The sequence below is a fragment of the Pipra filicauda genome, unplaced genomic scaffold (assembly GCF_003945595.2).
Source record: "Pipra filicauda isolate LSUMZ 115617 unplaced genomic scaffold, ASM394559v2 scaffold234_size1211729_pilon, whole genome shotgun sequence".
NCBI lineage: Eukaryota > Metazoa > Chordata > Aves > Passeriformes > Pipridae > Pipra > Pipra filicauda.
The window spans coordinates 1,125,578-1,150,972 of NW_024104348.1; the positions used below are offsets into that span (position 1 = coordinate 1,125,578).

At 44.4% G+C, this 25,395-nt stretch overlaps 1 protein-coding gene across 1 annotated transcript in view; it reads right to left on the bottom strand.

Moving 5' to 3' along the window:
* The window catches only part of EPHA1 (EPH receptor A1), a 34,400-nt gene that overhangs the window by 1,648 nt on the left and 7,357 nt on the right, over window positions 1–25,395 (bottom strand). Inside the window, exons 3-17 of the mRNA XM_027722129.2 lie at window positions 17,513–17,788; window positions 15,465–15,855; window positions 10,438–10,593; window positions 9,183–9,515; window positions 7,825–7,949; window positions 7,563–7,722; window positions 4,916–5,012; window positions 4,121–4,176; window positions 3,722–3,844; window positions 3,433–3,618; window positions 2,924–2,985; window positions 2,319–2,528; window positions 1,588–1,737; window positions 728–921; window positions 252–407 (exon numbers count right to left, since the gene is read on the bottom strand). Coding sequence (XP_027577930.1) covers window positions 252–407; window positions 728–921; window positions 1,588–1,737; window positions 2,319–2,528; window positions 2,924–2,985; window positions 3,433–3,618; window positions 3,722–3,844; window positions 4,121–4,176; window positions 4,916–5,012; window positions 7,563–7,722; window positions 7,825–7,949; window positions 9,183–9,515; window positions 10,438–10,593; window positions 15,465–15,855; window positions 17,513–17,788 — 2,675 coding nt within the window. The remainder of the gene's footprint in view (window positions 1–251; window positions 408–727; window positions 922–1,587; window positions 1,738–2,318; window positions 2,529–2,923; window positions 2,986–3,432; window positions 3,619–3,721; window positions 3,845–4,120; window positions 4,177–4,915; window positions 5,013–7,562; window positions 7,723–7,824; window positions 7,950–9,182; window positions 9,516–10,437; window positions 10,594–15,464; window positions 15,856–17,512; window positions 17,789–25,395) is intronic.

Sequence of the window (25,395 nt, forward strand, 5' to 3'; positions counted from 1 at the left end):
CTCAGAGCCCCAAAGAGCCTCAAGTATGGACAAGGACAGTTAGGGAATTAGTCTCACAGTTTGGGTTGATCCCAATTCTGGGCTGGTTCTTCCCATTTAGGGCAAGAAGCCAGTCCACTTCCATGTAACTACATAGAGAAGGATGGAGAGATGCCTTCCAAGCAAATCTCAGTGCCTATTTAGATAGCACAGAGGCAGACACAGCTATTTGTATCACAGCCTGAGGTGCCTCGTGGGTGGCCTGTGCTTACTCAGCAGTGAGCTCCAGAATGGACTCCATGGTGTCCAAGCCAGCAGTGCGAAAGTTGGAGATGTAGCGCTTCATACGAATGGATTCCAGCCATTCAGGGATGGAGCGGTAGGGGATTCCATCAGATCCACTGCAGCTGGGGAGACGGAGTGTTACCCTAGAGACAAATAAAACCTTCATTAGCCAGGAAACTACCTTAAGTGGCCAGCACTATGAGACAGCAGCCAGAGGGCAGGCAAGCACCCTCTGACAGGGCTAGGCCAACTATCTGCTCTCTGCACAGTAAGGTCAGACCAGGCCACTGGCTATCTCTCTGTCACCAGGAGAGAGAGATGACTACTTACTATCTTCTGCACACAGAGCACGCAAGGTGCCTCTTGCCAGTCCGCATTGCTAGCACTGCCTCTCCTCCTGCTGGGGACAGGGAGGTGAAAATCTCCCAGTTAAGCTCTCCTCCTCCAGTGACAGCCTGCTTACCTGGGATCAAAGTCTGCAACAGGCCGGAGGAGCTGGGGACTTGAGATGAAATGTTGCAGCTGTGCCCGGATTTCCTGAAAATGAGGCCTCCTCATCCGATCATGTGACCAGCAGCTCTTCATGAGTTCATAGAGGATAGATGGACAGTCCACAGGTGGGGGGAGCCGGTATCCATCCTCTAAGCTTTTCATCACCTGCACAGAGGACAGAGAGAAATCTGGCCAAGAGCAGAGAGTGCGGAAGAGGAGCCAGAAATCTCTGTGGGGCTAAGAGCAGGCCATTCACTGTTTTGCACAGTCTGAGATGGGTTGAAACATATTACATGTGTATGACACAGGGTTTGGGCAGCACAGCACAAGATCAGGACACTTAAGGGATGTTAAAAAGCAAAGTGGCATGTGCACATACTTTCAATCCTTTACTAGCTTAGCTCCCCTTTGCCACTCAGGACATTTGTTCATGAGAAGTAAGGACCAAATGATCTTGGCGCAGACATGGTGTGAAAAAGGGAAACAGACTCTGAGGAACAATTTCAACAGCATGTGCTGACCTCACAGATGTGCTGAGCCTAGAATGAGACCAGACACAATACTTGAGAGCCAGAGGAAGAAGAAGATGAAACAAACAGAGAATTCTCCAGATACAAAGCCATAGCTGATTTATCCACTCTTAAATTTGGCTCATTGCTGTTGAACATTTTTTACCTTTAACTTGGTTAAATTGATTTTTAGCAGGGAGGGAGACATAGTTATGTGTCCTAAAGAATATCAAGACTGCAGGTGGAGGGGGATCTACAAATGTTGGGCCTACGCGCCTTGTTTATTTTTTTAAATCAGCCCTTGAGCTCAGTGTCTTGTTACCTCTTGGTTGGTCATGTGCCCATATGGCTTGTCACCAAATGACAGCACCTCCCACATGACAATTCCAAAGCTCCAAACATCACTGGCTGAGGTGAAAATCCGATGAGCAATGGCCTCTGGAGCTGTCCATCGGATGGGAATCTTACCACCCTGTGAAAGAGCAGAGACATAGCGTATCCAGCATGTATCATTAAGTTGTATTTCTCCAGTGCTTTCATGCAAAGACCTTACAAAGCGGTTTAGAGTCTGGGCCTACTTCACTTGAAGTGACATGTAACCACCCCGGGGAAATTTCTCAAAAGGACAGAAATATTCTTGGAAAGTAAACAAGTTTAAGCCCTTTGTTCAGCTGAACACTACACAAAATCACTACTGTTGGAGTAAGAGCCTGACACCATGCACAGCCCTACTTTGAAGGACCCCATGCATTAGAATCGCTGGAACTTTCATTGAAAGACACAGAGATGTTTCTAGTCCAAAACCCTGATCACAGCAAGGCTATTTTCAAAGCTAGATTTAGTAATTGAGTCCAAGAGATCAGACCTCTTACTTTGCTTCTCATTTTAAAACCACAGTCCCTCTGAATTTCTTAGCAAAGTCAGCATAGACTCCAGAAAGAAAAGTACCACCTTCTGAATCATCCGCAGTGTGACTTGCAGTTTTACTATGGGTTTTCCTCAGAGACTACAGTTAATTTATAATACAAGACTGAAAGATTGTTTTTGCATTACCTTGGTTTCATAGGTTCCCTCTGCATCATTCTCCAATATTCGTGAGAGACCGAAGTCAGACACCTTGCACTGAAGACTGCGTGTTACCAGGATGTTGCGAGCAGCCAGATCCCGGTGCACATAATTGTGTTCTGAGAGGTAGGTCATGCCAGAGGCTATTCCCTGCAGCATACTCACAAGCTGCACAGGGCTAAATTTTTCCTCATTCTCCTGCATGGAAGAAGAAGTCAGAGAAGGTCCCAGTCAAGTGACATCAATCTGCTTGGCTTCTAGTCACTGACCTTATCAACTTACAAAAGTGGGCATTGGTGAGCAAGCAAAAAGGCAATGCTGCAGCCCAAAGGCCCCAACAGATTCTCCCTAAGGGACTGGTGGTGGTCTCCAGAGTCATCATTAGGCACCTGCACTTCAACTACCAAGGACAGCACTCTGGTCACTGAGCAAACTGGATGGAATCACGCTTCAGCTGCTGAGACTGGAAGCGTCCGTAAGCAAGAGTAAGTGGATGTCTGGATCTTATTTCTAGTCTTATTTTAGGGCCCTAAATCCAGGTCAAGTGCAAATTCTGGCAGTACACAAGCCTATTACAGATTGGAGTTTCTTACCCGGAGGAAGGTATCCAGCGCTCCGTTCTCCATATACTCAGTGATGATCATCATTGGCCTCCCTTGAGAAAGACAAGAAGTGTCAGCCTTTTTGAAATTCTCCTACTCTTGCCTTTCAATGCTCTCCATATTGCCCTAACACACAGAATCATGTCCAACCCCAGCTAACACCGCCACTCCACTGGCACAGCGGCTGCCCCTTCTCCTTAGACATCTCCCAATGATCTTGTACTATTCCTTGTGTCACATATAACCTTGCAGCATCCCTTACACTATCCCAACTTCTCATCTACTCGCCAACCCAAGAAAATCTCTCCTAACACTGCCTCAGGACTCTGTTGGAAATCCATACCACTTCTCCCTTCCTCATTTTCTGCCATATGATAACATGACAATGCCTGTCTTCTCCCAGCACAGCCTCTCTGACAGCAAATTCTCTAAGAAAGGCATGAGAAATGTGCCAGGTTCTGCTCTCATTCCAGGACCCTCTCCCATACACTCTTACTTACTTTTGGTGACAACTCCTTCCAGACGCACAATGTTTGGGTGATTGAATTGCCCCATAATTGTTGCTTCACGCAGGAAGTTCCACCACTGTGAGTCTGAATATGTTGACTTCAGAGTCTTGATGGCAACCACAATACGTTCTTTCCCTGGGAGCCGCAGGGACCCACGATACACCTCCCCAAACTCTCCTGAGGACAACCAGAGGCAAAAGATCACAGACGAACTCAGGAATAGGCAGCAAAACAACAGTGTGAGGAAACTGAAAGATGGGGAGAGCAACAAGTAACTCACCCTCTCCAATCACATTCTCCATAGTGACACAAGAGATATCCAGTTCCTTAGTGAACTCCAGCACCCCTCTGCTGGGGTCATCATATGGTTGCAGGTCTACATAGGGTTTCAACCAGACCTTCTCTATGGTAAAGGGAAACAAAAGAACAAATGAACCTGTCGACTCTTTGGACAACACTCGTAAGGCAAAACTACAAAAGCAGAAGTGAATCCAGGGGATTCTGACAATGGCAGCAAACAAATCTACCAAGTACACAGCAAAGAGTAGAACTGTTGTGGGAAGAGGGAAATTACATGAGAAAAGCCATGCTCCTATCTGGTTTGAAACTAATGTTTCTTTTCATTTCTTCCAAATCATTCCAGGCTTCCCCCTGGTTTTACTATCCCTTTGAAGCTCACCTCGATCAAAGCCTGAAGTATTGTAATCTGGCCGTGCATGTCTCTGACGAGTCCTCCTAGTCATGAAAGAAGCAGCCATGAAAATAAAATGGTCAGCAGATAGCACAGAGAAAAGCAACACTTCCAGGGTGTCTTGGACAGAGTTCAGAGTAGCACAGAGCAAAGTGAAACCAGACACTGCACCTACTTGGAAAAGTACAGCTACCAATAAAATGTGATGCTTCATTTACGTTTAGAAAGGGAGCTGTGTTTCCATAGAGGTAGTTTTGTGCTGAGATACAGATGAATTTTATGTTTTCTGTACACTTTCAGTGCAATATCTGATCTTCTTAAAATCAAGCAATAGCAGCCTTATAGACATTGAGAAAGGAAGTAGAATTTTGTATCTGGATAGAGTACCACTACAATAATGGTATATGGAAAATGGTTTGAAAAGGCTGGATACATGTATTACCACTTTATGGGTCAGTAGCTATAGAAATGATTGCACCATAACAATGTTTTTATTCCTCTGTCATGGTAACAGTATGATAGTGCCAGATTGCAAAAAACCTGAGAAATCACCACATTTTCCTCTGTTCCAAGCAGCAAACCATATCTTACAGACATCAATCCCTCCAATCCTGCTATTCAAAATTACTTACTGAGACCCTTTCCATCTTGCTGCAGCACACTGGTCTTTTTCTTTTCTGACCTCAACATCCCATGAGAAATCAGGGCTTCCCTTTCTCAAGCCCCCATAGCTCAGCTGTTCCCACATCTATAACATTTTCAATACCAAAAATCAATACTTACTTTCGCCGAACGATGAGAAATCCCAGAAGCAGCCCAATAAATAGCAGAATTCCAAAGATAATAGAGACTATGACTCCACCAGACAGAGCTCCCGTGTCTGCAGGAACAAAGACAAAGACCATATCATTTAAGAGACCAAGTTCTATTTGTCCAGAATGTAGCAACCAGCTTCTACCAGTTAATGGCATTAGGTAAGTTGCAGCCATTCATCTTCCAGGCAGCAGAGCCACCACATTTGAGTCCTACCATACTGTTATTCATGTGCATGGAGCACCTTCTGGTGGTTATTTGGTTGACTCTTAACTACAGTCTTGGTCTTCTAGTCAAGTAATTCATCCCTATGCCGGATTTTCTACATAAATTCCATGACACTTTTAAAAGTGAAGAACAGCTGTTCCTTCGCTCCCACTCCTCCCCAACACTCCTTTCAGATCAGACCCTTCTTCCCGCTCAGTAGCTGATTTAGGCCATGACAGAGCAAAGACATGATTTTCCCTAACAGTCTAACTTGACTCTCTTCTTTTTTATGACATTAATTACACCCTCCCCTCACATCAATATCTGGGGCTGGTCCTTTGCCTAATTACTCTGACAGAAGCCTCTGTCTGCTTAGGACTTCTGAAGCAAGCAAGTATTGACTTACAAACTTGCAGTCTAACATCATATTCCTGCTTTCTCAAAACTGAGCATCAAGTGGTTTCATTTTGTGATTGGATAGCATTCAGATAGCACTCACATAACACAGGTTGTCTCCTTCCATTTAGGTTTTCAAGCTAAAGTCAGCCATTTCCATACAGTATATTTTAATTAATCAGAAAAAATCCCAAATTACCTCTGTTGGTGTTTTTAAATCTTATTTCCTATAACTTTAAAAAATATTTTAAAAACTTAAATATACATTACTGAAAAGTATTCATATCCATGTCTAATGAGAATCTATATTTTTTTATATTTTCCCTAAAGAGATTTAGGAAAACATCCAGAAGAAAGAAAATCCCTAAACAATTTTTGTCAATAAATGGGCAGATTTTAAAGCAAGGAAGAGATGATGCAGAGAACTGTGTGTGGAAGTGCTTCCTAACATCTAGTCCAAAGGTCAGCATCTGTAAAGCTTAATTGACACTTCTTATTTTTGATCAATCTGATGCTGACTCATCTCACTAAAATAATCAAAAATCACCAGCTTAGTTAAGTAGAAATCAAGAGGAAGAGCTAATGTTCTTGGTTTGTTAAAATTAAAAACTCCAGATTTGAAAGATGAAATAGTATCTTTAATTACTAATATTACTTTTATTTTATTATTTTATTATTAAGCTTTTAGATACATAGCACTTCTGCAGGAAATTCAGGGATCTAAATTCTCAAATTCAGACTTAAATTAAAAAATCTCTCCTTGCAAATCCTGTCCCGCTAATATCCCTAGGCCATTACAGCTAAACAATGCTTCTAGTATTACCAAAGAAGAACTCTCACCAAATGAATCCTCGCAGGCTCTTCCTTTTAAACCCTTTCATAGTCAAAATACCTATGTCTTGACATGATGAAATGATCAACTTTTATTTGAAATAAAGCATAATCTTGATTAAAGTATTTTCTAACATATTCTTTCATAATGAAACAATTGTACATGCTAACTTACATATTTTCCACAAAGTCTTTTTAGGACATTATGATATTGGTTAAAGATAATTTATGTTATCATCATTTGGCACTGTGACTTGATGAAAATTTTACCAAAAGCTCCTGGTGCCAAAAAGAGCCCAGTCTTTATATTCCACTCATGGTATCACAACTCCTTATCAGCTTTTACATTGTTAATTTAACTATTTATTCACATTAAGGTATGCCTTTGCTTTCTTCCTTATTTCAGTACAATAAAACTAGCCTTTCAAATGCATCCCTTCAATGCATGTATTTCTAAAATTATCTATAGGGTCAATAGGATAATCTGTGAATTTGGGAAATGAAGAGAGAGCAAACTCCATCATAGCAAACTTTTGACAAAAGGGAAGCCTTTGGGTGACACAGGGAAAGAGGAGGTTAGATGTAAGACCCATATAAGGTGTCCTTTGATATAAGAGAAAGGTCTTCTTGTGGCCTCAACAGCTTGGCATTCTACACATGGTGCTTTGGCTGAGAACTTTTTTCAGTGGCATATACCATCTTTTGGGGCAGAGCTACATTCAGGAGCTGGACTACACACAGTGGAGCTGATAAAGCTGAAAAAACCCAGTATTGAGGTCCTCTGAGTTCTCCTTTTCACTAGTAACTGGTACACAAAAGGAGGCATGTGGTAATCATTTGACTAACATTCAAACTTACAACCCTTAGCCAGAATCAAAATGTCTTTCAGGAGAACTAGATAAAGAGATGGTTAACTATTGTGCCAGTACAACACACTAACCTAAGACTGATCAGGTCTGAATGGGCAAGTACAAATGAATTTTATATGACAGCAAGGAAACAGTAAAAATGCCTTTTGTGTCTACAGAGCAACAGGCTTGGCCTTCATGACAAGGAATTCAGGACTGTGGTGTCTGTGCCTTACAGCCAGCAGAACACAAGAAGAGATCTGTGTATTATGTGAATATACAGTCTGATGGAGAAGTGAGTTCTCCCAAATGAGATACCAGTGCTTGTTCTCTACCTGGTGGAAGAGTGCGGAATTCCTGCTCTGGGGAGTAGGGCCCAGGCCCGAGGGGTGTAATGGATCTCACACGAAGCAGGTAGGCTGTGTCTGGCTGCAGGTCTCTCAGAGTGACATTTGGCTCAAGAAGGTGCTTCACTGTGTAACGTGCCTCCTCTCCCTGCAGAATTGAAACAGGGTCAAGTAACGAATACACATTGAACAAGAGAACATTTCCACCCCTTTGAGTGGAAGGGGGAAGGACAAATAAGGCAGGCCTTACTTTCTCAAAGAACATGACCTCATACTCCACTGAGGTCCGACTGCGTTGCCGTGGGGCAAGCCAAGAAACAGAAAGACTACTGTCATCTCTTTGAGTCAGGATAAACTGGGATACTGTCACCGGAGCTGCAGGGGAGAGAACAGAGAACAGAAGGAAGAAATACAAACATAATGCAAAGTAGGTCCTCTCTCTTTGAGAGAAGCTCTCTCTTTCCTTCTCTGATCATACCATGCAACTGGAACTGACTCTCATTGCCACTGCCACTCCCTCATCCTTCTCTTCTGTGGTGAAAAGGAAATGAGGTCTCCGGTCATAATTAATTGCTTTCCGTGAATAGTATGCTTCTGCCAACAGTGGAAGCATAACTTTGTTTGGCCCTCAAAACAAAATCAGTGTTCCAAGAAATTACATTTAATCCAGGACTACACTGAAAACATTCAATTTGAAATAAAAACGTTAGGATTTTATGCCCTTTCAGCAGCAGCAGGACAACTATCCTACGTGATGATTTATGAATGCAGCTCAACTGCATAAGGGTACAGTGAAACTCAATGCTCAAAATCTCTCAGCTGACTGCACATGCAGTTCATGAATAAAAAGATAATTCTCAAGAGTCTGCAAAGACTGAAGAGTTAAGCCTGGTTCTCTCCTTGCCCTTCAACATCACAGGAAGTGATGAGGCAAACCAAAAGTAGCTCCACTTTTCTGGATCAGAGTTGTGCTGCCCCCGCACAGCGTCAGGAAGAGAAGTCACATTTTGCCACTAAATTAGAACCTGGGGAATGTACCAAGCGCTGCTGAGCACTGTGATGTCACTTTTCTATAATCACGTTTCACCGCAGTCTGGAAAGTGTTCACAGGACAGCCAAACTAGCCAGCTTGAAGATAAACTACAGAAATGTGTCAAGAACTGGAACGTTTTTAACATCCTCATCTCTCCATGCTTTCAAAACTTTTTTTTTTTTCAATTACAGCAAGGTTTTTGTTGTGTTTGGTTTTTTGCAATATCTGAGTCATGGGAAATATTTCATGACACGGTCCTTGGTCTTCCTGTCACACAGGTAACAATACTTAGGCTGGACTACACCACTTGTTTGACAGGGAGGGTTTCGTCATCCTCACGTCTGTTAAGTTCTTGGTGGATTCAGAACTCTTGGTGGGTAATGATTACTGCTACTTCGATTTGCATGAAACATGGCTAATAGATTTTACATGCCAGAGGCACTTTAGAATCCTTATCATACCAAACCAACACATGTGGCAGACAGAAGGAGAACATGGAAATAGCTTAAATATTCACAGAGATTCCTCTTCCTGTTCGTGATGAGTAGGAAGAGCTTCTCTCTGCTTCTGCTAACCTGCATGTCCAACTGAGACCCAGACAGCTGGAGCAGTTCTCTGTGGAGCAGGTCCCATTCCTGAGACACCATTATGGGCTTCCACAGCAAATGTGTAGTTGGTGTAAGCTTCTAGGCCGTCCACGTCCACAGCAGGTTTTGTGAGACCAGAAGCACTGGGGGAGAACACCACACCAGCCTCACACGGCTCACATGACAGGAAATGGCAGCGCTGACAGAAGACTGTGTAGGTCAGGTCCTTCCGCCCACCGTGGTCGCTGGGTGGCTGCCACCACAGACTCAGCTGTGTGCCAATAAGGGAGAAGCTGACATTGCGGGGAGCTGAGGGGGGGCCTACAAGAATCATGAAAGTGTTAGATCCAGATGTTTATACACAAAGTACTATGGCAGTTTCATATCTGCTGATGCACCTTCAAATGCAGCCCTCTGTCCCCCCCCAGCCTCTCCCTCTCTGATCTGTCATCCCCATTTCCTGACCTTTTGTTTCCTCCAATATCCTTGTTCATGGAATCATAGAACGTTTTGGGTTGGAATGAACCTTAAAGATCACCTAGTTCCAACTCCCTGCCACAGGCAGGGGCACCTTCTATTTGACCAGGTTGCTCAAAGGCCCATTCAGCCTGGCCTTGAACACTTCCAGGGATGGGGCATCCACAGCTTCTCTGGGCAACCTGCTGCAGCGCCTCACCATCATCACTGTAAAAAATTTCTTCCATATGTCCCATCCAGATCTACCCTCTTTCAGTTTAAAACCATTGTCCCTTGTCCTGTCACTACAGGCCTTGCTAAAAAGTCTTTCTTCATCTTTCTCACATGCCCCACTTAAGAGGTGAAAGGCCACAATAAGATCTCCCCAGAGCCTTCTCTTCTCAGACTGAAGAAACCCAGCTCTCTCAGCTGTTCCTCATAAAAGAGGTGTTCCACCCTTACAGTCATTTTTATAGCCCTACCCTGGGCCTGCTCCAACAAACCCCTGCCTCTCTTGTACTGGGGGCCTCGGAGCTGTATGTAGCCCTCCGTAGCCCTCTTGAGGGTCTCTCAAGAGCAGAATGGAGGGAGAGAATTAGCTCTCTCAATGCTGCTTTTGATGCAGCCCAGAATACAGTTGGCTTTCTGGACTGCAAGAGCACATGGCCAACTCATGCCCAATTTTTCACCCACCAGTACCCTTAAGTTCCTCTCTGTGGTGTTGCTCTCAATAGGTTCATCCCCCAGTCTGTATAGATATTCTTCCTTCTTTCTATCTGCAACTCACGCGTGCAAGCAATGTTCTGGCCCTCTGAAGGTGCTCGGTAGAAGCCTGCATTGCAGGAACAAGATGTAGCTCCGGAATCGTTGGACATGCTGTTGGGGGGACACTTCAGACAGTGTTTAGTCTCCAAGGAATGACGGTAGAATCCTCGCTGGCAGGCTGTGAAAGGACAAACAAGTCAATGTAAGATAATCAATAAACCACGATCAACAAGAAAACACCTGGCAGTTTTGTTCAGCTTCTTGAACACTCCTTTACCTGCTTGCTTTTTTTCCATTTTCTTAGTTCACAGAAATATTTATGTTGAGAGGAACCCCTGGCAATCACCTAGACCGATCATTTCAGAGCAGACAGAGAGGAGATGCAAACTCAAGGTTATGACAGGACTTGCAGACTGAAGAAGGGGGATCTCATTCCTCACAGATGCTGTATGAATAGGGAATCCGGTCAACCTCAGAAACTATTTCCAACAAAAACCCAGACTGGTCTGCACCCTGCAATTCAAGATTTTCACACTATAAATAAGAGCTGTGAATAGTAGCTCCAAATTCTTGTACTCCTCAGAGTCCTCTGCTTCCTGACTTCATGTGGGATAGCCAGTGGGATTTTTAGGGGGAGCATCTTTGCTGATTTCAAGTGTTTTACCAGAGAAACACTCAGCAGGGCCCTGGGGAATATCAAGGTAACTATCAGTTCAACTGACAGCACTGAGTGTAACTGGCTGTGGGTCCAACACAGACTGTAAGAGAATAGGCGTCACGTGGTTTCTATTTCCAGTCCTACAAAAATAATCAGCCACGTTCTTTAAGTATAACATCTGACAATCTGTCTTTGCTCTGTTACTATTAGCTTGATCTACAGAAGCACTGGTCAGTTTACCAGTTATCTCAAGGTCAATGCTTCACATCTATAGCTGTGTAGCAAGGAGAAAATGAGTGAGGGAGGTTGAATGGTTTACCACCCTGTGCTAAACGAATCTATCAAATGTTCTTAAACTAAAGAAAACTACCAACTTATTGCTAATCAGATGGTTGAGGAATGCATACGCTAATTTTCTGTCACAGCTACCACCTTGCATTTAACTTGAACACTGAGGGAATGACCCTTTTCCTATTGCACTATAAAAGCAACAATGTCCTGAATAATCCCTCAGGAGATCCCAACAGAGAAAACCATCTGTTCAGGAGCCTGACACAAATGGCTTACTGTGGTGGAGCATAGCATAGGAAGTGATCCTTTATCTAGAAGACAAGAAAACAATTTAGCCATTCCTACTGTGTGACACAGAGGAACATCTGAGAGACCCTAAAACCTTTCCACTAACAAAGGCCAAACAAGACTACTCATTATTAGTCTGCAGCAGTGACGCCTAAAGAGCACAGAAAGGAGAAATAATCACAAGAAGTAGGAGCAACCACCACCTTATGATTTGGGGAAATAACAGAACCAATCGGGAAAGCCTATCATTCTGAGACACAATCATGCAACTATAGAGTCAATGAAAGCAGAAGACATTGAAAAGAATTAAAACGCTCAAGCATTGATGGTCACCAGCCCAAAGAGATTCCATTTATATTCCAGACCAAATCAACTCCTTGATAAATAGGCAATAAAAGTTACTTTCATCTCCAGGCTGCTCACAACTGAGAACAGTTCTACATGCTGGAGTGAAGATGAAAGCTTTGAAGCCCCTTGCCCCTTTGCTGCAGCATAAGATTTCAAAATTCCTGATATTGGATCAGTTTGGGTCAGGAGAGCTTTGACAGCAACAAGAAAAACAAAGGAAGCACAGACCCACAGACTTGTATAACACAGAGGTTCTGATGTTGCCTGTATAATACTATCTGCCATAAATTTGAGACAATATACATACCCTCATTATCAGGCTGAGATTGTCCGCAAGTAAATTATGGAAATTTAGGGTTGGGGACCTTTGCAAGAATCAAGGAATCACAGAATAAATTAGATTGGACTCTGAGATCATTGAGTCCAACCTATAACCAAACACCACCGTGTCAAATAGACCGTGGTACTAAGTGCTACATCCAGTCTTGCCTTAAACACCTCCTGGGATGGTGATTCCACCACTTCCCTGGGCAGTCAGTTCTAATGTCTAATCATCCTTTCTGTGAAGAAATTCTTCCTAAGTCCATCCTAAACCTCCCTTGGTGCAGCTTAAGACAATGTCCTCTCTTCCTGTCACTCGCTGCCTGCAAGCAAGGCCGACAGGCCGCCCCCCACCTGGCTACAACCTCCTTTCAGGTAGTTGTAGTGAGTGATAAGGTCACCCGTGAGCCTCCTCTTCTCCAGGCTAAACAAACCCAGCTCCCACAGCCGCTCCGCGTAAGACTTCTGCTCCAGAACAGTTAACTCCGACCCCAGGAGAGCCTCTGTTCCTCCAGGCCTAAGCTCCGGTGTCACTCCAACCCACATCTGCTGTACCTCGCGGTGCTGCCGAGTCCCTTCAAGCAGGGAGAGCTGCCTTGCAGGGAGACAACACCCTGCTGGGGAGAGGGAGCTGCACGAGGGACTCCGGGCGTAGGGGCAAACGCCGGCCGGACCGGGTCACATCACCTGCGGCGGTGTCCACACCAGTGAACTAAAGCGTGGCGGGCAGTGCGGGGACACCGGGTGGCGGCACGGAGCGCCAGCCGGCCGGGCCGCCGGGCCCCGCTCGCGGTGCCGGCAGTGTCCGGCAGGGGGCGGCAGCGGCCCGGCCCGGCGCCCCGCAGAGCCCGGCCCGGCGCCTGCCCGGGACCGCCCGGCGGGCCGGCCGTGCGGGCGGCACAGCCCGGGGGCCGGGCCTGCCCGGGATCCCGGCTCCCACCGCCCTTCCCTGGGGGCCCCGGGCAGAATTAGGTGGGCGGCTGCCCGCGGCTGCCCCAGGAGCGCGCCTGCCGGGGGAGGGAGACGCGCAGCCGGCAGTCTCGGCTCCCGCCCAACCCCTCTGGCCCCCGGTTTCCCCAGTCCCTGGGCACCCGCTCCAGGCGACATGATGGGAAAAACAAGCCTGGAAAAGGGCCTGCTCACCGGGCACCAGAGGGCAGAGAGGATGGCTGGGGCGCTCCCTTCATTCCTTATTCCTTGGGAGTCTGAGTGCCCGCCAGCGCCGGGCAGCCTGCAGACACCAGCCCTGAGCTGACAGGGAGCTCGGCTCACCTGTCACCCTGCAGAGCCCATCAAGGAACCAGAACACAGGCTGGGGCACAGCCAGCCAGCCTCCGTGTTCACCGTAAATTACGTACTTGAGGAAGTTAATCACGAGCTGTGCGTTTATCAACAGCAAAGTCTGAAACATTGTGAGAGGCCTGAGATGTAATGCTCTGGGCAGGCAGTTTTTCTGGGACCATAGGATGGCTGAGCCATTCTGTACCCAGGAGTTTTGTACGGCTGGGAATTCACCAAGAGCTCGAGTGAGCTAGTTAAGAACCTCAGCCTCTGGCTTTCTGTTGTCTTTTGTCCTGTAGCAGAGGTCAGGTTCTTTTCCCTGTTTAGAGGCAACGGTTCAGCCTTCTTTTTTGTTTTTGGTTCCTACTTAAGGCAAAACTCAGATGACACTGCCAGAAGGTCTTCCATCCTGTCCCACTTTACATGTCTGAGGAAGTCCTTCCATGTTCTGAGGACAAAGTAAAAGCTGTGATCTCAGTCTTTATCCTGACCTGGATTGCTCCCAGTCCATTGCACAATGCCTGGTCTTTTCTGCTGAGGGAGAGAACCCCAAGATATGCCCCAGCAGACAACCTACATTCACCTTCTCCTCCGATCCTCCAAGACAACGCTGCTCTGGTCATGAAGTACCTCTCCCTACTGCTGCTAGGTTCTCCTCTTTTCCCTTCCTCCCCCCGGGAGACCCCCCCAGTCCCTGCTAATCGTACAAAAGATACTTCTGGCTGCAGCTGTACTTGGGCGGAGTGGGATGAAAGCACAGATGTAGAATGAACCTGTGCTGTGATAGCAGTCAAGGCTTGTCCAGACATGACAGCTTCCCTGCCCCTTCCCAGACGAGTGCTCTCAGGAGGGCGGGGAGAGCTCTGTAGCACTTAAGTGGAAAAACTGGCTGGGCTGTGCAGAGAGGGGATTGCTGGAGGAAGGCAAGGATTTTGTGCTTCAACCTTCACCAGCTCCCCAAGCGAAATGAGCAGTAAGAAGTGGGGATTCATAGAGTCACCAGCTCCTTGTAGCAGAACAAAGCAGAGACACGGAGCACCTGCTGAACCTGAGACCAGTGCATGGATTCCTTTTTCTATACACCTTAACCTTGTGCCATAGAACTCTGACAACAAGAGCAGAGTTGTGCTTTTGCCTCCATTTCTGCAGTAGTACATACCTCCAAAACAACACACATATCCTCTCCCATGACAAACAAACAAAGTTGCCTTAAGAAGCTGAATCTTGTCCCCTCAGTGGCCAAGGGAGAGCCCTGTGCTGCCTGCTTCAACAACCCTTGCTCGCTGGGACTCCAGCACCCTGGTGACTCTTTTGCTTGCTATAATTGCTCTTCCTCAGAAGAGCAGGCACGACGATATTGTGCAATGTGTTTTACATGATTTCCCATGGCAGAAAAGCCATCCCAGTCCAAGAAGAAGGAGAGACAGAGGAGAAACCTGTCCCCTCTGTCTCTCAGCTTTCTAGTTACGGGACAAATACCCTGTTCTGGGCGTCTAACCCATCTGCCCTGGGAGAACAAGGCTTCTGTTTAAGGGTTGAGAACCAGTTGTTGAGTGAGTCAGTGTCAATCACATAGTTACAGCTCGCAGAAACTAGCTGCAGAGCTGAAAGTTCCTGGATGAAGCCCAAGAGGGAGTGGAGAGGTGTGTGCAAGTCTTACACCTGACACATAAGGAGAAAAATCACAATTGAAAAAGAGAAGCTAAGGAGGGGAGGAAAGGTATGATACACCTGGCAGGCACAGAGGGCAGGCAAGAGAGATAGACCACACTAACTGCCCTGATCCCACTCTGTGCTTACAGATACATCTCTAGCTCTCTGGATCCTCTCCCATGGCCTACAGCTAGTGTCTGCATACTCACCTACGCAGCTCCCATCAACTTCCTCAAACCCCACAGCACAAAGGCATCGGCCCACTGGTACCAGCCACTCCCCATCGGTGCTGCAGTGCATCCTGGGGGGAGAGCCCACTTCTTCAGCTGCATACTCCACGCAGACCCCAGGCACTTCTGTCAGCCCCTCTGAACCTGCTAGTGTTTCTGGAAAGCGAGCCAGGCCCCGCACTGCCTCTGGGCAAGTCTTGTAATACACTCGGACAGACACCATTGCTACGCAAGCTCCAGAGTTCTGGAAAGCCAAGTAGAAGCCCCGGCGAGAGAGCTTCCCAATGGGGCACACTTCTGTGTTCAGTTGCATGGCCCCTGATTCGATGTCTCTGCTTGTGAAACTTCGATCTGCTGCCACAGTGTTGAGCTAAGAGAAAAAGAGAAAGACAACAGCTTTAACACCTGAGCAGGCCACAGCAGCTGAGATACCCATGTCTCTCAACCTTCTTTTACACTAAGGCCTTTTAGGGGCCGTAGGGTCAACTGCTTCTAATGCCAGTGCACTGCATACTTTCCTTGTACTTGGAAGAGGTGTTAACAAAGCACCTTTTCCTGTCTCTGTATCTCCATACTTTCCATCATCTCCTTTAACGGTTTTGTACTCATTCACTGATCTTCTACAGTACCCTATGTTCTGAGTCTCTGGTTCCAGAGGTCTTTAGGAACTGCCCCTAAAGGAACAAATCTCTCTTCTGTGATAATTTTGTTTGCAAATTGTATGCAGTAAAATCAGAACACCACTTAGAGCTGAGCTTTTAAGCTGACTAGTGAATTACAGCCACCTGTTTTTAGGCTGTTCTTGTTGCAGTTCAGATCATCTACTGCAAGGTGCTTCTCATGCAGCAGTCAACATATTTCAGCACTGTAGATACCTGGGTGAAAAATGCTCCCACACTTTTGCATTCCCACTGCCTCAGCAAACAAAGGATGAGTGTGAGTGAGAGATACTTTCCATGCTTGAGCGAATGGGAAAGGTCTCCATGACATCCTGTGATATGGAACAGCTGGACTGCAGGTGGAGTGGCCTTTCTTCTCAGAGTGAACCTGGTAACTGATCCTCTCCTCCGCAGGCCCATCCCCATTGCATGACACCACCCACTCCCTGTAGTTGGATGGGAGATGAAAGGATCTGTAGAGCAGCTGCATCTGGCAGTGGGATCATAAGGCATGTTTAGGAGTTGTGGAGGTATCTCACAAATTCACATCGTAGGCTGCAGGGGAGGTGGAGGAGCACTGGGGAGGGAGGGGAATCAGTTACCAGAGTCCTGCTCTGCCTGTGGTGGATTTTACTGCTCTTTGTTTTTATCATATCCCATTTAAACTGCAAAGAAAAGGGAAGTCAAGTAATTTAGGTCTGTGGCTTCTTTTAGAACAAAACTAGATTGCAGAATTTCCTGTGCAAAAAAAGCAGAGGTTCCCTACTCTGCAATTCAAATATTTCCATGGCAAGAATGTTCCTATGTTGAGGAAAACAGCAGATAAAACATGGCACTGTTAAATACTTTCACACCAGGGAGAATTTCATTATAGCAAGCCATCACTTTCAGGTTTATAAAAGAAGACCCTATATCTCATAGCAATTGGAGTAAATGATCGGGACCAGAGAGACCTGAACTGGACTTGTTCATCACTTGGTCTAATCTTGTTTTATTACCTAAGGCAAGTCAAATTCCTTTGGTCTCTGCTTTACTATTTCTAAAGATTGGTGCAACCATCCAGCTCAATCACAACTCTTTAGAATCCTTACCTATGTGGTGTCTGGTTAAATAAGTGGTTATGCAGAACAGAAGTCCGATCTCATTTGAAAAATCCAGTGCCTCCTGTGGCAAAGTCTGCTCTGAGCGTCACAGAGAGCACTGGGGACAAAGTTTATTCTAAGGACAGTGTTTACTATCCATGCCTTTCCCCAGATGCTGGTTCTCCTAGCCTCTCCCAGTCAGCAGGACACACCTAGTTTAAGCTAAAAGATACAACTAGTTTAAGCTGAAAGATATGACTCAGTCTTCACCCCCAGCGATACAGACCTTGGTGAACAGCGGGCGGCGGAACTGGATCCCAACGTCTTGTTCAGACTCCATGTAATAGAGATTGAAGGTCTCTTTGCAGGTCACCACTTCACCTTTGAAGCTCTTGCAGTCCCTCACAGTAAACTTTAGCTCCACATAAATGCGGGAGGCTGCCTCACCCCGATAAATCCAGTTGGTGCGAAGCCAGTGATCAGTGTCACCCTCGGAAAGTACACTGCAGTCTTGATACATATAGACTGGGGTACCATTTATCATCTGCTGCACTTCACTCCACTGCTCCCAGGACAGAAGAAAACACACACTGTTAGATAGATCTGAGAATCAAGTTTCACTTCAAATATGACATAATCTTACCTAAAAAATCGATTCTCATATAGGGTTCAGGGCTCTATTCAGCTAAAAGTTTTCCTACACTTAGCAAAAGCCGTGTCTGGTCTAGAACCCCATGGCTGCCTAAACTCTGTACATGGAGAGCAAAGAGGATACTATTATTAGGATCTGATTTACATGGACCCTTGTACATCCTCTTCATCCTCCCTTGGTTCCAATTTATTTCTTTCATGTACTGCCTTACCGTAGAGATTGAGAAAAAGACCCACTACTCCCGCATATTTGCCACTTCTCTCTGCCACAGTTTACATTCGAAGTGTACAGCAGGACCTACCAAACCAGGACTGTTGTCTGCCCCTGGAAATAACACACAGCATTTGAGAGTAAGAGAAAAGATGGCCTGACATCATAGGAAGGCAAATTACAGAAGGACTGTGCTAGAGCAAGCACTTATTAATTTGGAGTTCACGCTTCTTTAAGTGGGATATTCTGCAAACCCTAGTTTAACTATTAAAACTCGGTTGATTCTCCTGACTTCATACTGCATTTAGGTTCTGCATCTTCCTCAGCAAAAAATAGCTGAGAGGAGCACATGGGCCCAGCTGGTTATATGACCTCACTAATACTATTTGCACGAATTCAATAAGGTTTGATTCTGATTTTAACATACTCTTTCGCAAAATTTTATGTGGTTCTAGTTTTGTTACCTTACCATAGGTCAGATACAAAATGCAAACAACAGTCTCTTTGAGTAGGTCACACATGAGAACTGAAAATTTGGAAAGCGAGGTTTTGTCCACAGGGAAAATAACTTAGATCCTTTTTCCCCCACTTGCTAAGACTACCTTTTCTCATTATGCTTTAAATGTTTAATCAAATTAAATTGAAACAAGTGCCCACATAGGTATTGGCACAAGTTTAAGCATCTTGGTTTTAAATCACACCCCAGGTTAAGATGCAATTTAAACAAGGCCTCAGTCTCTGTATTACTCCAGGCTTGTCAAGTCTCATGGGCTGAGCATGAGATTCACACATTTCTCTGGCACCACCCCCTCCTGTGCTCACAGCACAACAGCTTCTCTCCTAGCTTCTGATGCCAGGGACCAGGTCACTCTGCTAGTGGAATACAAGAGAGGTACCCACAGAGTGCCAAAGGAGGCTCTGTTTTGATGATATGACTTAGAGCATACCCCCTACACAGCCCCACTCTGGAAAGTATGGGAATGCTTTCTCTGAGCCAGCAAGCCCTGCTGATAGCACAAGCTCATATCTGGATGATTCCAGCATTTTACCTAAGTGCATTCTAACAGTCTCCTCCCAGGAAGTTCTGTGGATGGTATCTATGTGTCCCTTCTTGTTCCCTTTTTTCTCCATGTAATTAATCTCCGGTGTTACCCCACCCTCTTAATCTGATCCAGCTGGTATATACCTGCACTACACAGGATTTACACTTATTTCGCTAACTGGAGGTCAAAGGACTTAAGATGGCAAAAGAGAGAAACAGGCTGATGGGTCAGTCACAATTGATGAACTGGAAGGGACAATCACTTAATCATCTCTTGCACTATTTAGTTGAAAATCTTCTGGAAAATGCTACAGAACTGAATTTACAACACATCCTGAAGTACACTGAAGAAATAAAGTTAGAAAGGAGAATAAGAGAAAAGTAGTTTTCATAAGGAACTGCCAGTGTTAGGACTGGCTCTTAGAAGCATTTTTAAATGGGTGTCTGCCTCAACCAAGCTGATGGGAAAAGCATAATTGCATTTGGAGGCCAAGAGTTTGACAAGTTTCCATTAGCAGTTATCCTAAGGCGGTACCACAGACAAGTGTCACCAGAAAGTGTTTTTTTCGTGTCTCACCAAAAGGCATGAGCTGTTGTGATGCATGTCCTTGATATACCATTTTCAAAATTTAAGTGATACAGGATCAAAGTTACATTTTCAGTAGTGACAACTCTACCAAAAAAAAAAAAAATTACTTTAAACTCTACTTCTGGAAAAACTCCTACTGCTAACCCCTGTATTTCTTAGCTCATCTTAGCCCAGCCTTTTCCAGACTGAGCTCTTCAGGGCAGAGATGCTTGGCACTGACTATTGCACAGTTTCATATGCAGTGTGGTGCAAAAAAATAACAAGGGAGTCAGACATGTTTTTTCTAGACTCTACTGCTGATGGGTAAAGGAAGTAAAATGAGGATATTATTTATGCTAACAATACAGAACTATTGTTTAATATGCTTCTGACTTCTTTTTATTATTCAATGAAGCTTTTAAATTCAAAGTAGTAGAGGAAAACTGTTACATACAACACTTAATGAAAGGGTGATGAGACCAGAAGTTGCTAGGCAACTGTCTCATATCCTCAAAGAATCTGCTGCAAAATCAAAATGTATGCCTCTGATTTTTAATGTAATGTTCTTAATAGACATGTGTGGTAAAGTCTGGCTCAATCAATATTAATTACTTGGCTCTCCAGTTTGTCTGCCAATGAAATTGAACCAACCTCCTTTGATAATATAACTTTCTACCCATTTCTTTCCAGGCACTGTGTCCTTGCTCCAGTCATCAGGCCACAGGATGGGTGACATTCTTCTAGTAGGAGTGGGGGACAGTGTCAATCAGACCTCTTTATTCTAGCAGTGAGTGAACTTCTGGTTTTATGATGCTAGAGAGAACTTTCTCACAACATGCAGAATCATAGAAAGACTTAGGTTGGAAAGGACCCTTGGAGAGCATCAAGTCCAATTCCTTACTCCAAGCAAGCTAAGGACTTCTTAAATTCTTTAAATTTTATTCTTTAATAATCCCTTTAAACTCTTTTTTTTTTTTAAGTAAAGTCTAAAATGTCTTAAAACTAGTCTTCAAACTTTTCAAATCAAATAGAATTCTTTAAAAGTTGCTAAGAAAACAAATGCCAGTGGATTCAGGAGAGGGCCATGACTTAGTACTTTGACATCATTAAAAGTGTAAGGATGTAGCCATCGGATTTGAGAAGAAAAAGAGTGTTCTCTGCTTCTCAGGACCCTATACACTAATACAGGCACTTAGTTTCAAAAGTTTGTTCTTGAAAGTCTTGGTGTGGTGGTATAACACAGAGCAAAATAATTCCAGCACAGCAATTAGCAGTAAGTGAATGTCAACCTCAAAACAAAGTACTGTCTCAATAACCTCAGAACACTACAAGTTTAGAAAAAAGGAAGACAACTTTCCTCCAATCGGTTGGATTCCATATAAAGAAAGTAGTGGTGGAACCAAGCTGTCTTTATGAAGGCAGTTCAGAATGACTTGAATAACAATCTAGAAGGGCACCAATATATATATGTAGTAAACAATATTGGTTTGGTCTGCTATGTGAGTACAAATCCAAAGACAAGATAAGATAAGGTGTATGCCTTTTAATATCTGCCTCCATCGACTCTGAATTGATTACACAGTTCGAAGGTCTGAAGCCTAAGGAAGGCTTACTCTGCTTTTTCTATATAAATGAACCTTCTCTAAGTTAGGTCTCTGTCAAGGATCCTATCTAGGACAATCTGTCTTCTTAGAGCCACTGTCTCAGGCTCTGCGGGCATCAGCGAAGTGGTCTCTTTCGGTTTTAGTCTTTTTTAGATGGGGGAAAAAAAAAGCAAACAAGCTTTTTATGTTGATGAATACAAAATTCATCCCTGCTAATGAAGAGGTCGGCTACCAGTGACAGAGGCAGCAGACTGACAGTTTTGCAAATTGTTAGGCTCAGACAAGTCAAAAGAGCTTGTGACTTGCAATAGGAATGCTGTCTCCATCTCCAGGTTGCCTGTCTCCTTTCAGATAAGAGCCTGCATGCTGTGACCTATATCTCATTTGTTTTCACATTACCTTAGCACAGTGGCTTCCAAGCTGTGGCCTGCAGACCCCTGAGGAAAGGCACAGCAATACTTTTACGAGACTTACAGAAGCGACAACAGGGCAAGCATATTGCCAGTAGGTTTAAAGTAACTAAACTAAGATGCATGTCTCCACTGGAAAAGTTGAGTGTTCATATGCTGAAATATAATAACTTCTCTAACTTTGGGTTAGAAAGTTCCACTAAGCTGAAAAGACTGCCTAAGTTAGTACAGCCAGCTACAGTGTACCTGAGCTTAGCAAGTGTATCTCTTTACCATCTAATTTTCAGAGAATTCAGAGGCCATTAAATCTCCTCCTGAAGAATAATTGCAAGGCCCCAAAACAGCAAACTTCTTCAGCAGCAATACATCACTGCTGTGCCAAGCCAGAAACCTCCTAGCAGAACATGTGCCATTGAACGGTTTCTGTCCCCTTTCCCTGGCTGCATTTTTGCCTGTGGAGTGTCTTTGACTTTTGTATAGTAGCATTTGCATGCTATGACCAAAAAACCTTCCTGGAACAGATTCAGAGTTGAAGACAATTGCAGCTGTACTACAGTCTTAGTGTAGTGCCTCAGAGGAAAGCCTGTGACAGTAGAGGCACTTTGCTGGCACCTGCCATGGTGTGATGAAGAGCTTCTCTTTAGCCAAAATACATCTGACAAAAATCTGTAAGTAGGTAAGGCTATACCAGCCAGCCAAGAACAGCAGCACCACAGTGGTATATTCCAAAATGAAGCTTCTGTGACCCTTCACTGAAAGTTTCTCAATACTCTTTGAAGTTCATTTGCTGGAACAAATTTGTGGAAGACAATTTAGATGATGATGATGAAAGAAGTGTGGTGACATCTAGACACTTCATGAGTGTCTATAACTTTAAATCTGAGAACAACCAAGGCTGCTTTTATTTCTTTGATCATTTGGCTATGGTCAGGCAATTTTGATTTCATCACATCGTCATGGAGCCTTTGACACAAATGAACATAGAAGTGGTGTTTACTTATCTACAGTATCTTTATGGGTGGGATGAGATATTTTTTTCCCCACAATGATCCATTGATTATTTTCAGGGAGGAGCAACTGCTTTATGTAATTACTCGTTCTTTAGGGCACTAGCACATAGGTCTCCATCCCACCCACATCCTTTTAATTTAACTTGTACTCATGCACGTTCTTATGGGAAGATAAGTGCTAATGTGAGCCACAGAGCTCCAGCACATTGATTACAGAACCTGTTTATCAAACCCAGGTTCTGCTGTCTGCTCATTCTCTGAACTGTCTAGCCACATTAAGGTCTTGCATGAAAACAGTTCGTCACGAGAGATGCTACTAGATGAGGGATAATGATACTCTAGTCCAAAATTTCACCTCAGTATTTTGGAACATTTGTTTTGTATATACCTCTTTTCTTAACACTGACTAATGATATCAGTAACTACAAAAAGGACAGAAGTGGAAAATCAGATGGTGCATCTTAAGAGTTCAGAATTTATGGCTAAAGTTGTATTACCACTACAGAAAACGTTAGCTCTCATGTTATTTTTGCACTACATTGTACATTGCATAGGATCCATCGTAAATGGAAGTGATTTTTTATATTTTTTCAAGTTGAAGGGCTTTTTATTGTGAGTTGTGGTTTTGTATGGTGTGTCAACTACACTTCTAGAAACCTACACTTACAGAAACCTGGAAAAGAGTCTGATGGTGATGGGCAATACTTGCTCTGTTTGTGTAAGTTCCTTTTAAAGATGGATCAGGAATTGGGTAATTGTGCCTTTTCCTTGAGATGATCAAACCTGCTTGGAGAAAAGAAGCTGCAGGAGTTGGCAGCGTGGAAGTCACATGAGGAGCTGGCAAGCTTCGGGTCAGCTCAGCATAGAAAAACCGGGAACTAGGTGTTAAAAACAATGGAAATAACCTTCCAAGAAATCATGGGCATATTTTTCTGCAGATCCACCTCTGAGATAGTAAGAATCACACTTCAAAGCATAGGTTCATCTAGCAAGCATACAGAAGGCAATAAAAAACACGAAGCCTTTTCTTTCTAACCTGCCTGCCTGCAAACTCACCAGTATTCTGGTTGGTATTATAATAAAAGTTATTTTGGTTTTGTTTTTTTGGTTGGTTGGTTTTTTATTATTATTATTTTAAATAGCCTGTTAGTCTTCTTGGAGGACCATGCTAGAGGCAGATTAATCTCAAAGGTCCAGCTGACTTGTGCTGCTTTTGTGTTGACGTGAGGAAGTTCACTGAACCTTGTCCACTCATTCAACAGCTATAAAAGGGTGAATCAGCCTTCTGAAGCTGCTAGGCAACAGTGCTGTCACCACCACAGTGCCCAAGCAGCTGTAGTGATGAATGTCATGGTTGTACAGCATCCTCACTTTGGCTCAGAATGTGCTCTTTTCTGGCCTTTAGATCACACCACTGAGTGCACTGGCTGAGATTGTTACTTGGGTCTACGGCAGTGACTCCATCCTAGGCTACCTGGTTGATACCGTACAGCTATTAATTTACACTTTATTTGCTCTCATCTCACTGTTTTTTACTCCCCCTTCTCACCCTTCTGAGTAAAGTATATCTGGATATCCATACTATTTTTATCCCTTCTCTTCCAAATCCACACAAAATAACTAATTTTCAATTAACAGAATACCCTCAACAAGTATCTGCACCCAGTGCATGCATCAACAGCAGCAGGTCATGTCAGGATACAACCCTGAAGCCAGAGCTGTTCGCATTTCCAGGTGGTTGTTGACTTTACTAAGCATTTGTCCCTTATTTCTATAAAGATCCTGTTCACTTGGAGGAGCTAATCCCCTGTGCCTGTACTTAAGCTGAGCGCAGCCTGAGGTGTATGCTGCTACTCTACCCCAGTTTCAGAGGTGATGACACCCTTCTGAGTTAGCGCTTAAAGGACATGCGTGGCCCACAGTTGTGGGAGGAGGTGCACAGAATAGAATTTCTGATGGCTATTTTTCACACCACCTTCCAATGCTACAAAGAGCTGACTGGCTGAGACTTGTTCCAGGTAAGACTGAGTAAGATACCAAGGAGTCTGACTAAGTGAACTGCCCAGGTTTAACGAGATAAGGAGTGCTCTGCTGGAACTGCTTGCAGGTTGAAGGCTGTGTGGCCTGCAGCACTATTTCCTTCATGACAGGCCTATCTGTCTGACCAGAAGTGGTGGAAACAGAAACCAGCCATCAGCTGATATCAACATCTGGGACCTCTTAGTCTGCTAGAACCTGAAGGCATGTAAATGTTATTGTGTGGTCAGTGATATAGAAGTTGCTGACAGGTCACAGGTACTTGATCTAGTCTGTTACCTAAAGACAACAATTTAGCACTGTAGAATTTGAACCATGCCTGGGATTTAATAGGACAACGATATCATAAAAAAAAAAAAAAATCTGATTTTTGGCTTACTCAAATTGTATTCACATAGCTTTGGCAGCCACTATGATCATATGAAATACAGGGTGCAGAACTGAACAAGAATTACATAATTTCCAAAGTTTTCAAGTGTTTTTGGAGCTACAATAGTTGTAGCTAGTGGCTACTGGGATACTGGGATGCCTCTGGGATACATTAGGCCACTGGGATTACGTACACATCCTTTGTCCTGTTTGAAAGTAGACTTTGGAAAAGTTGAGCAGATCAAGTGCCATGCACACTGGGAAACC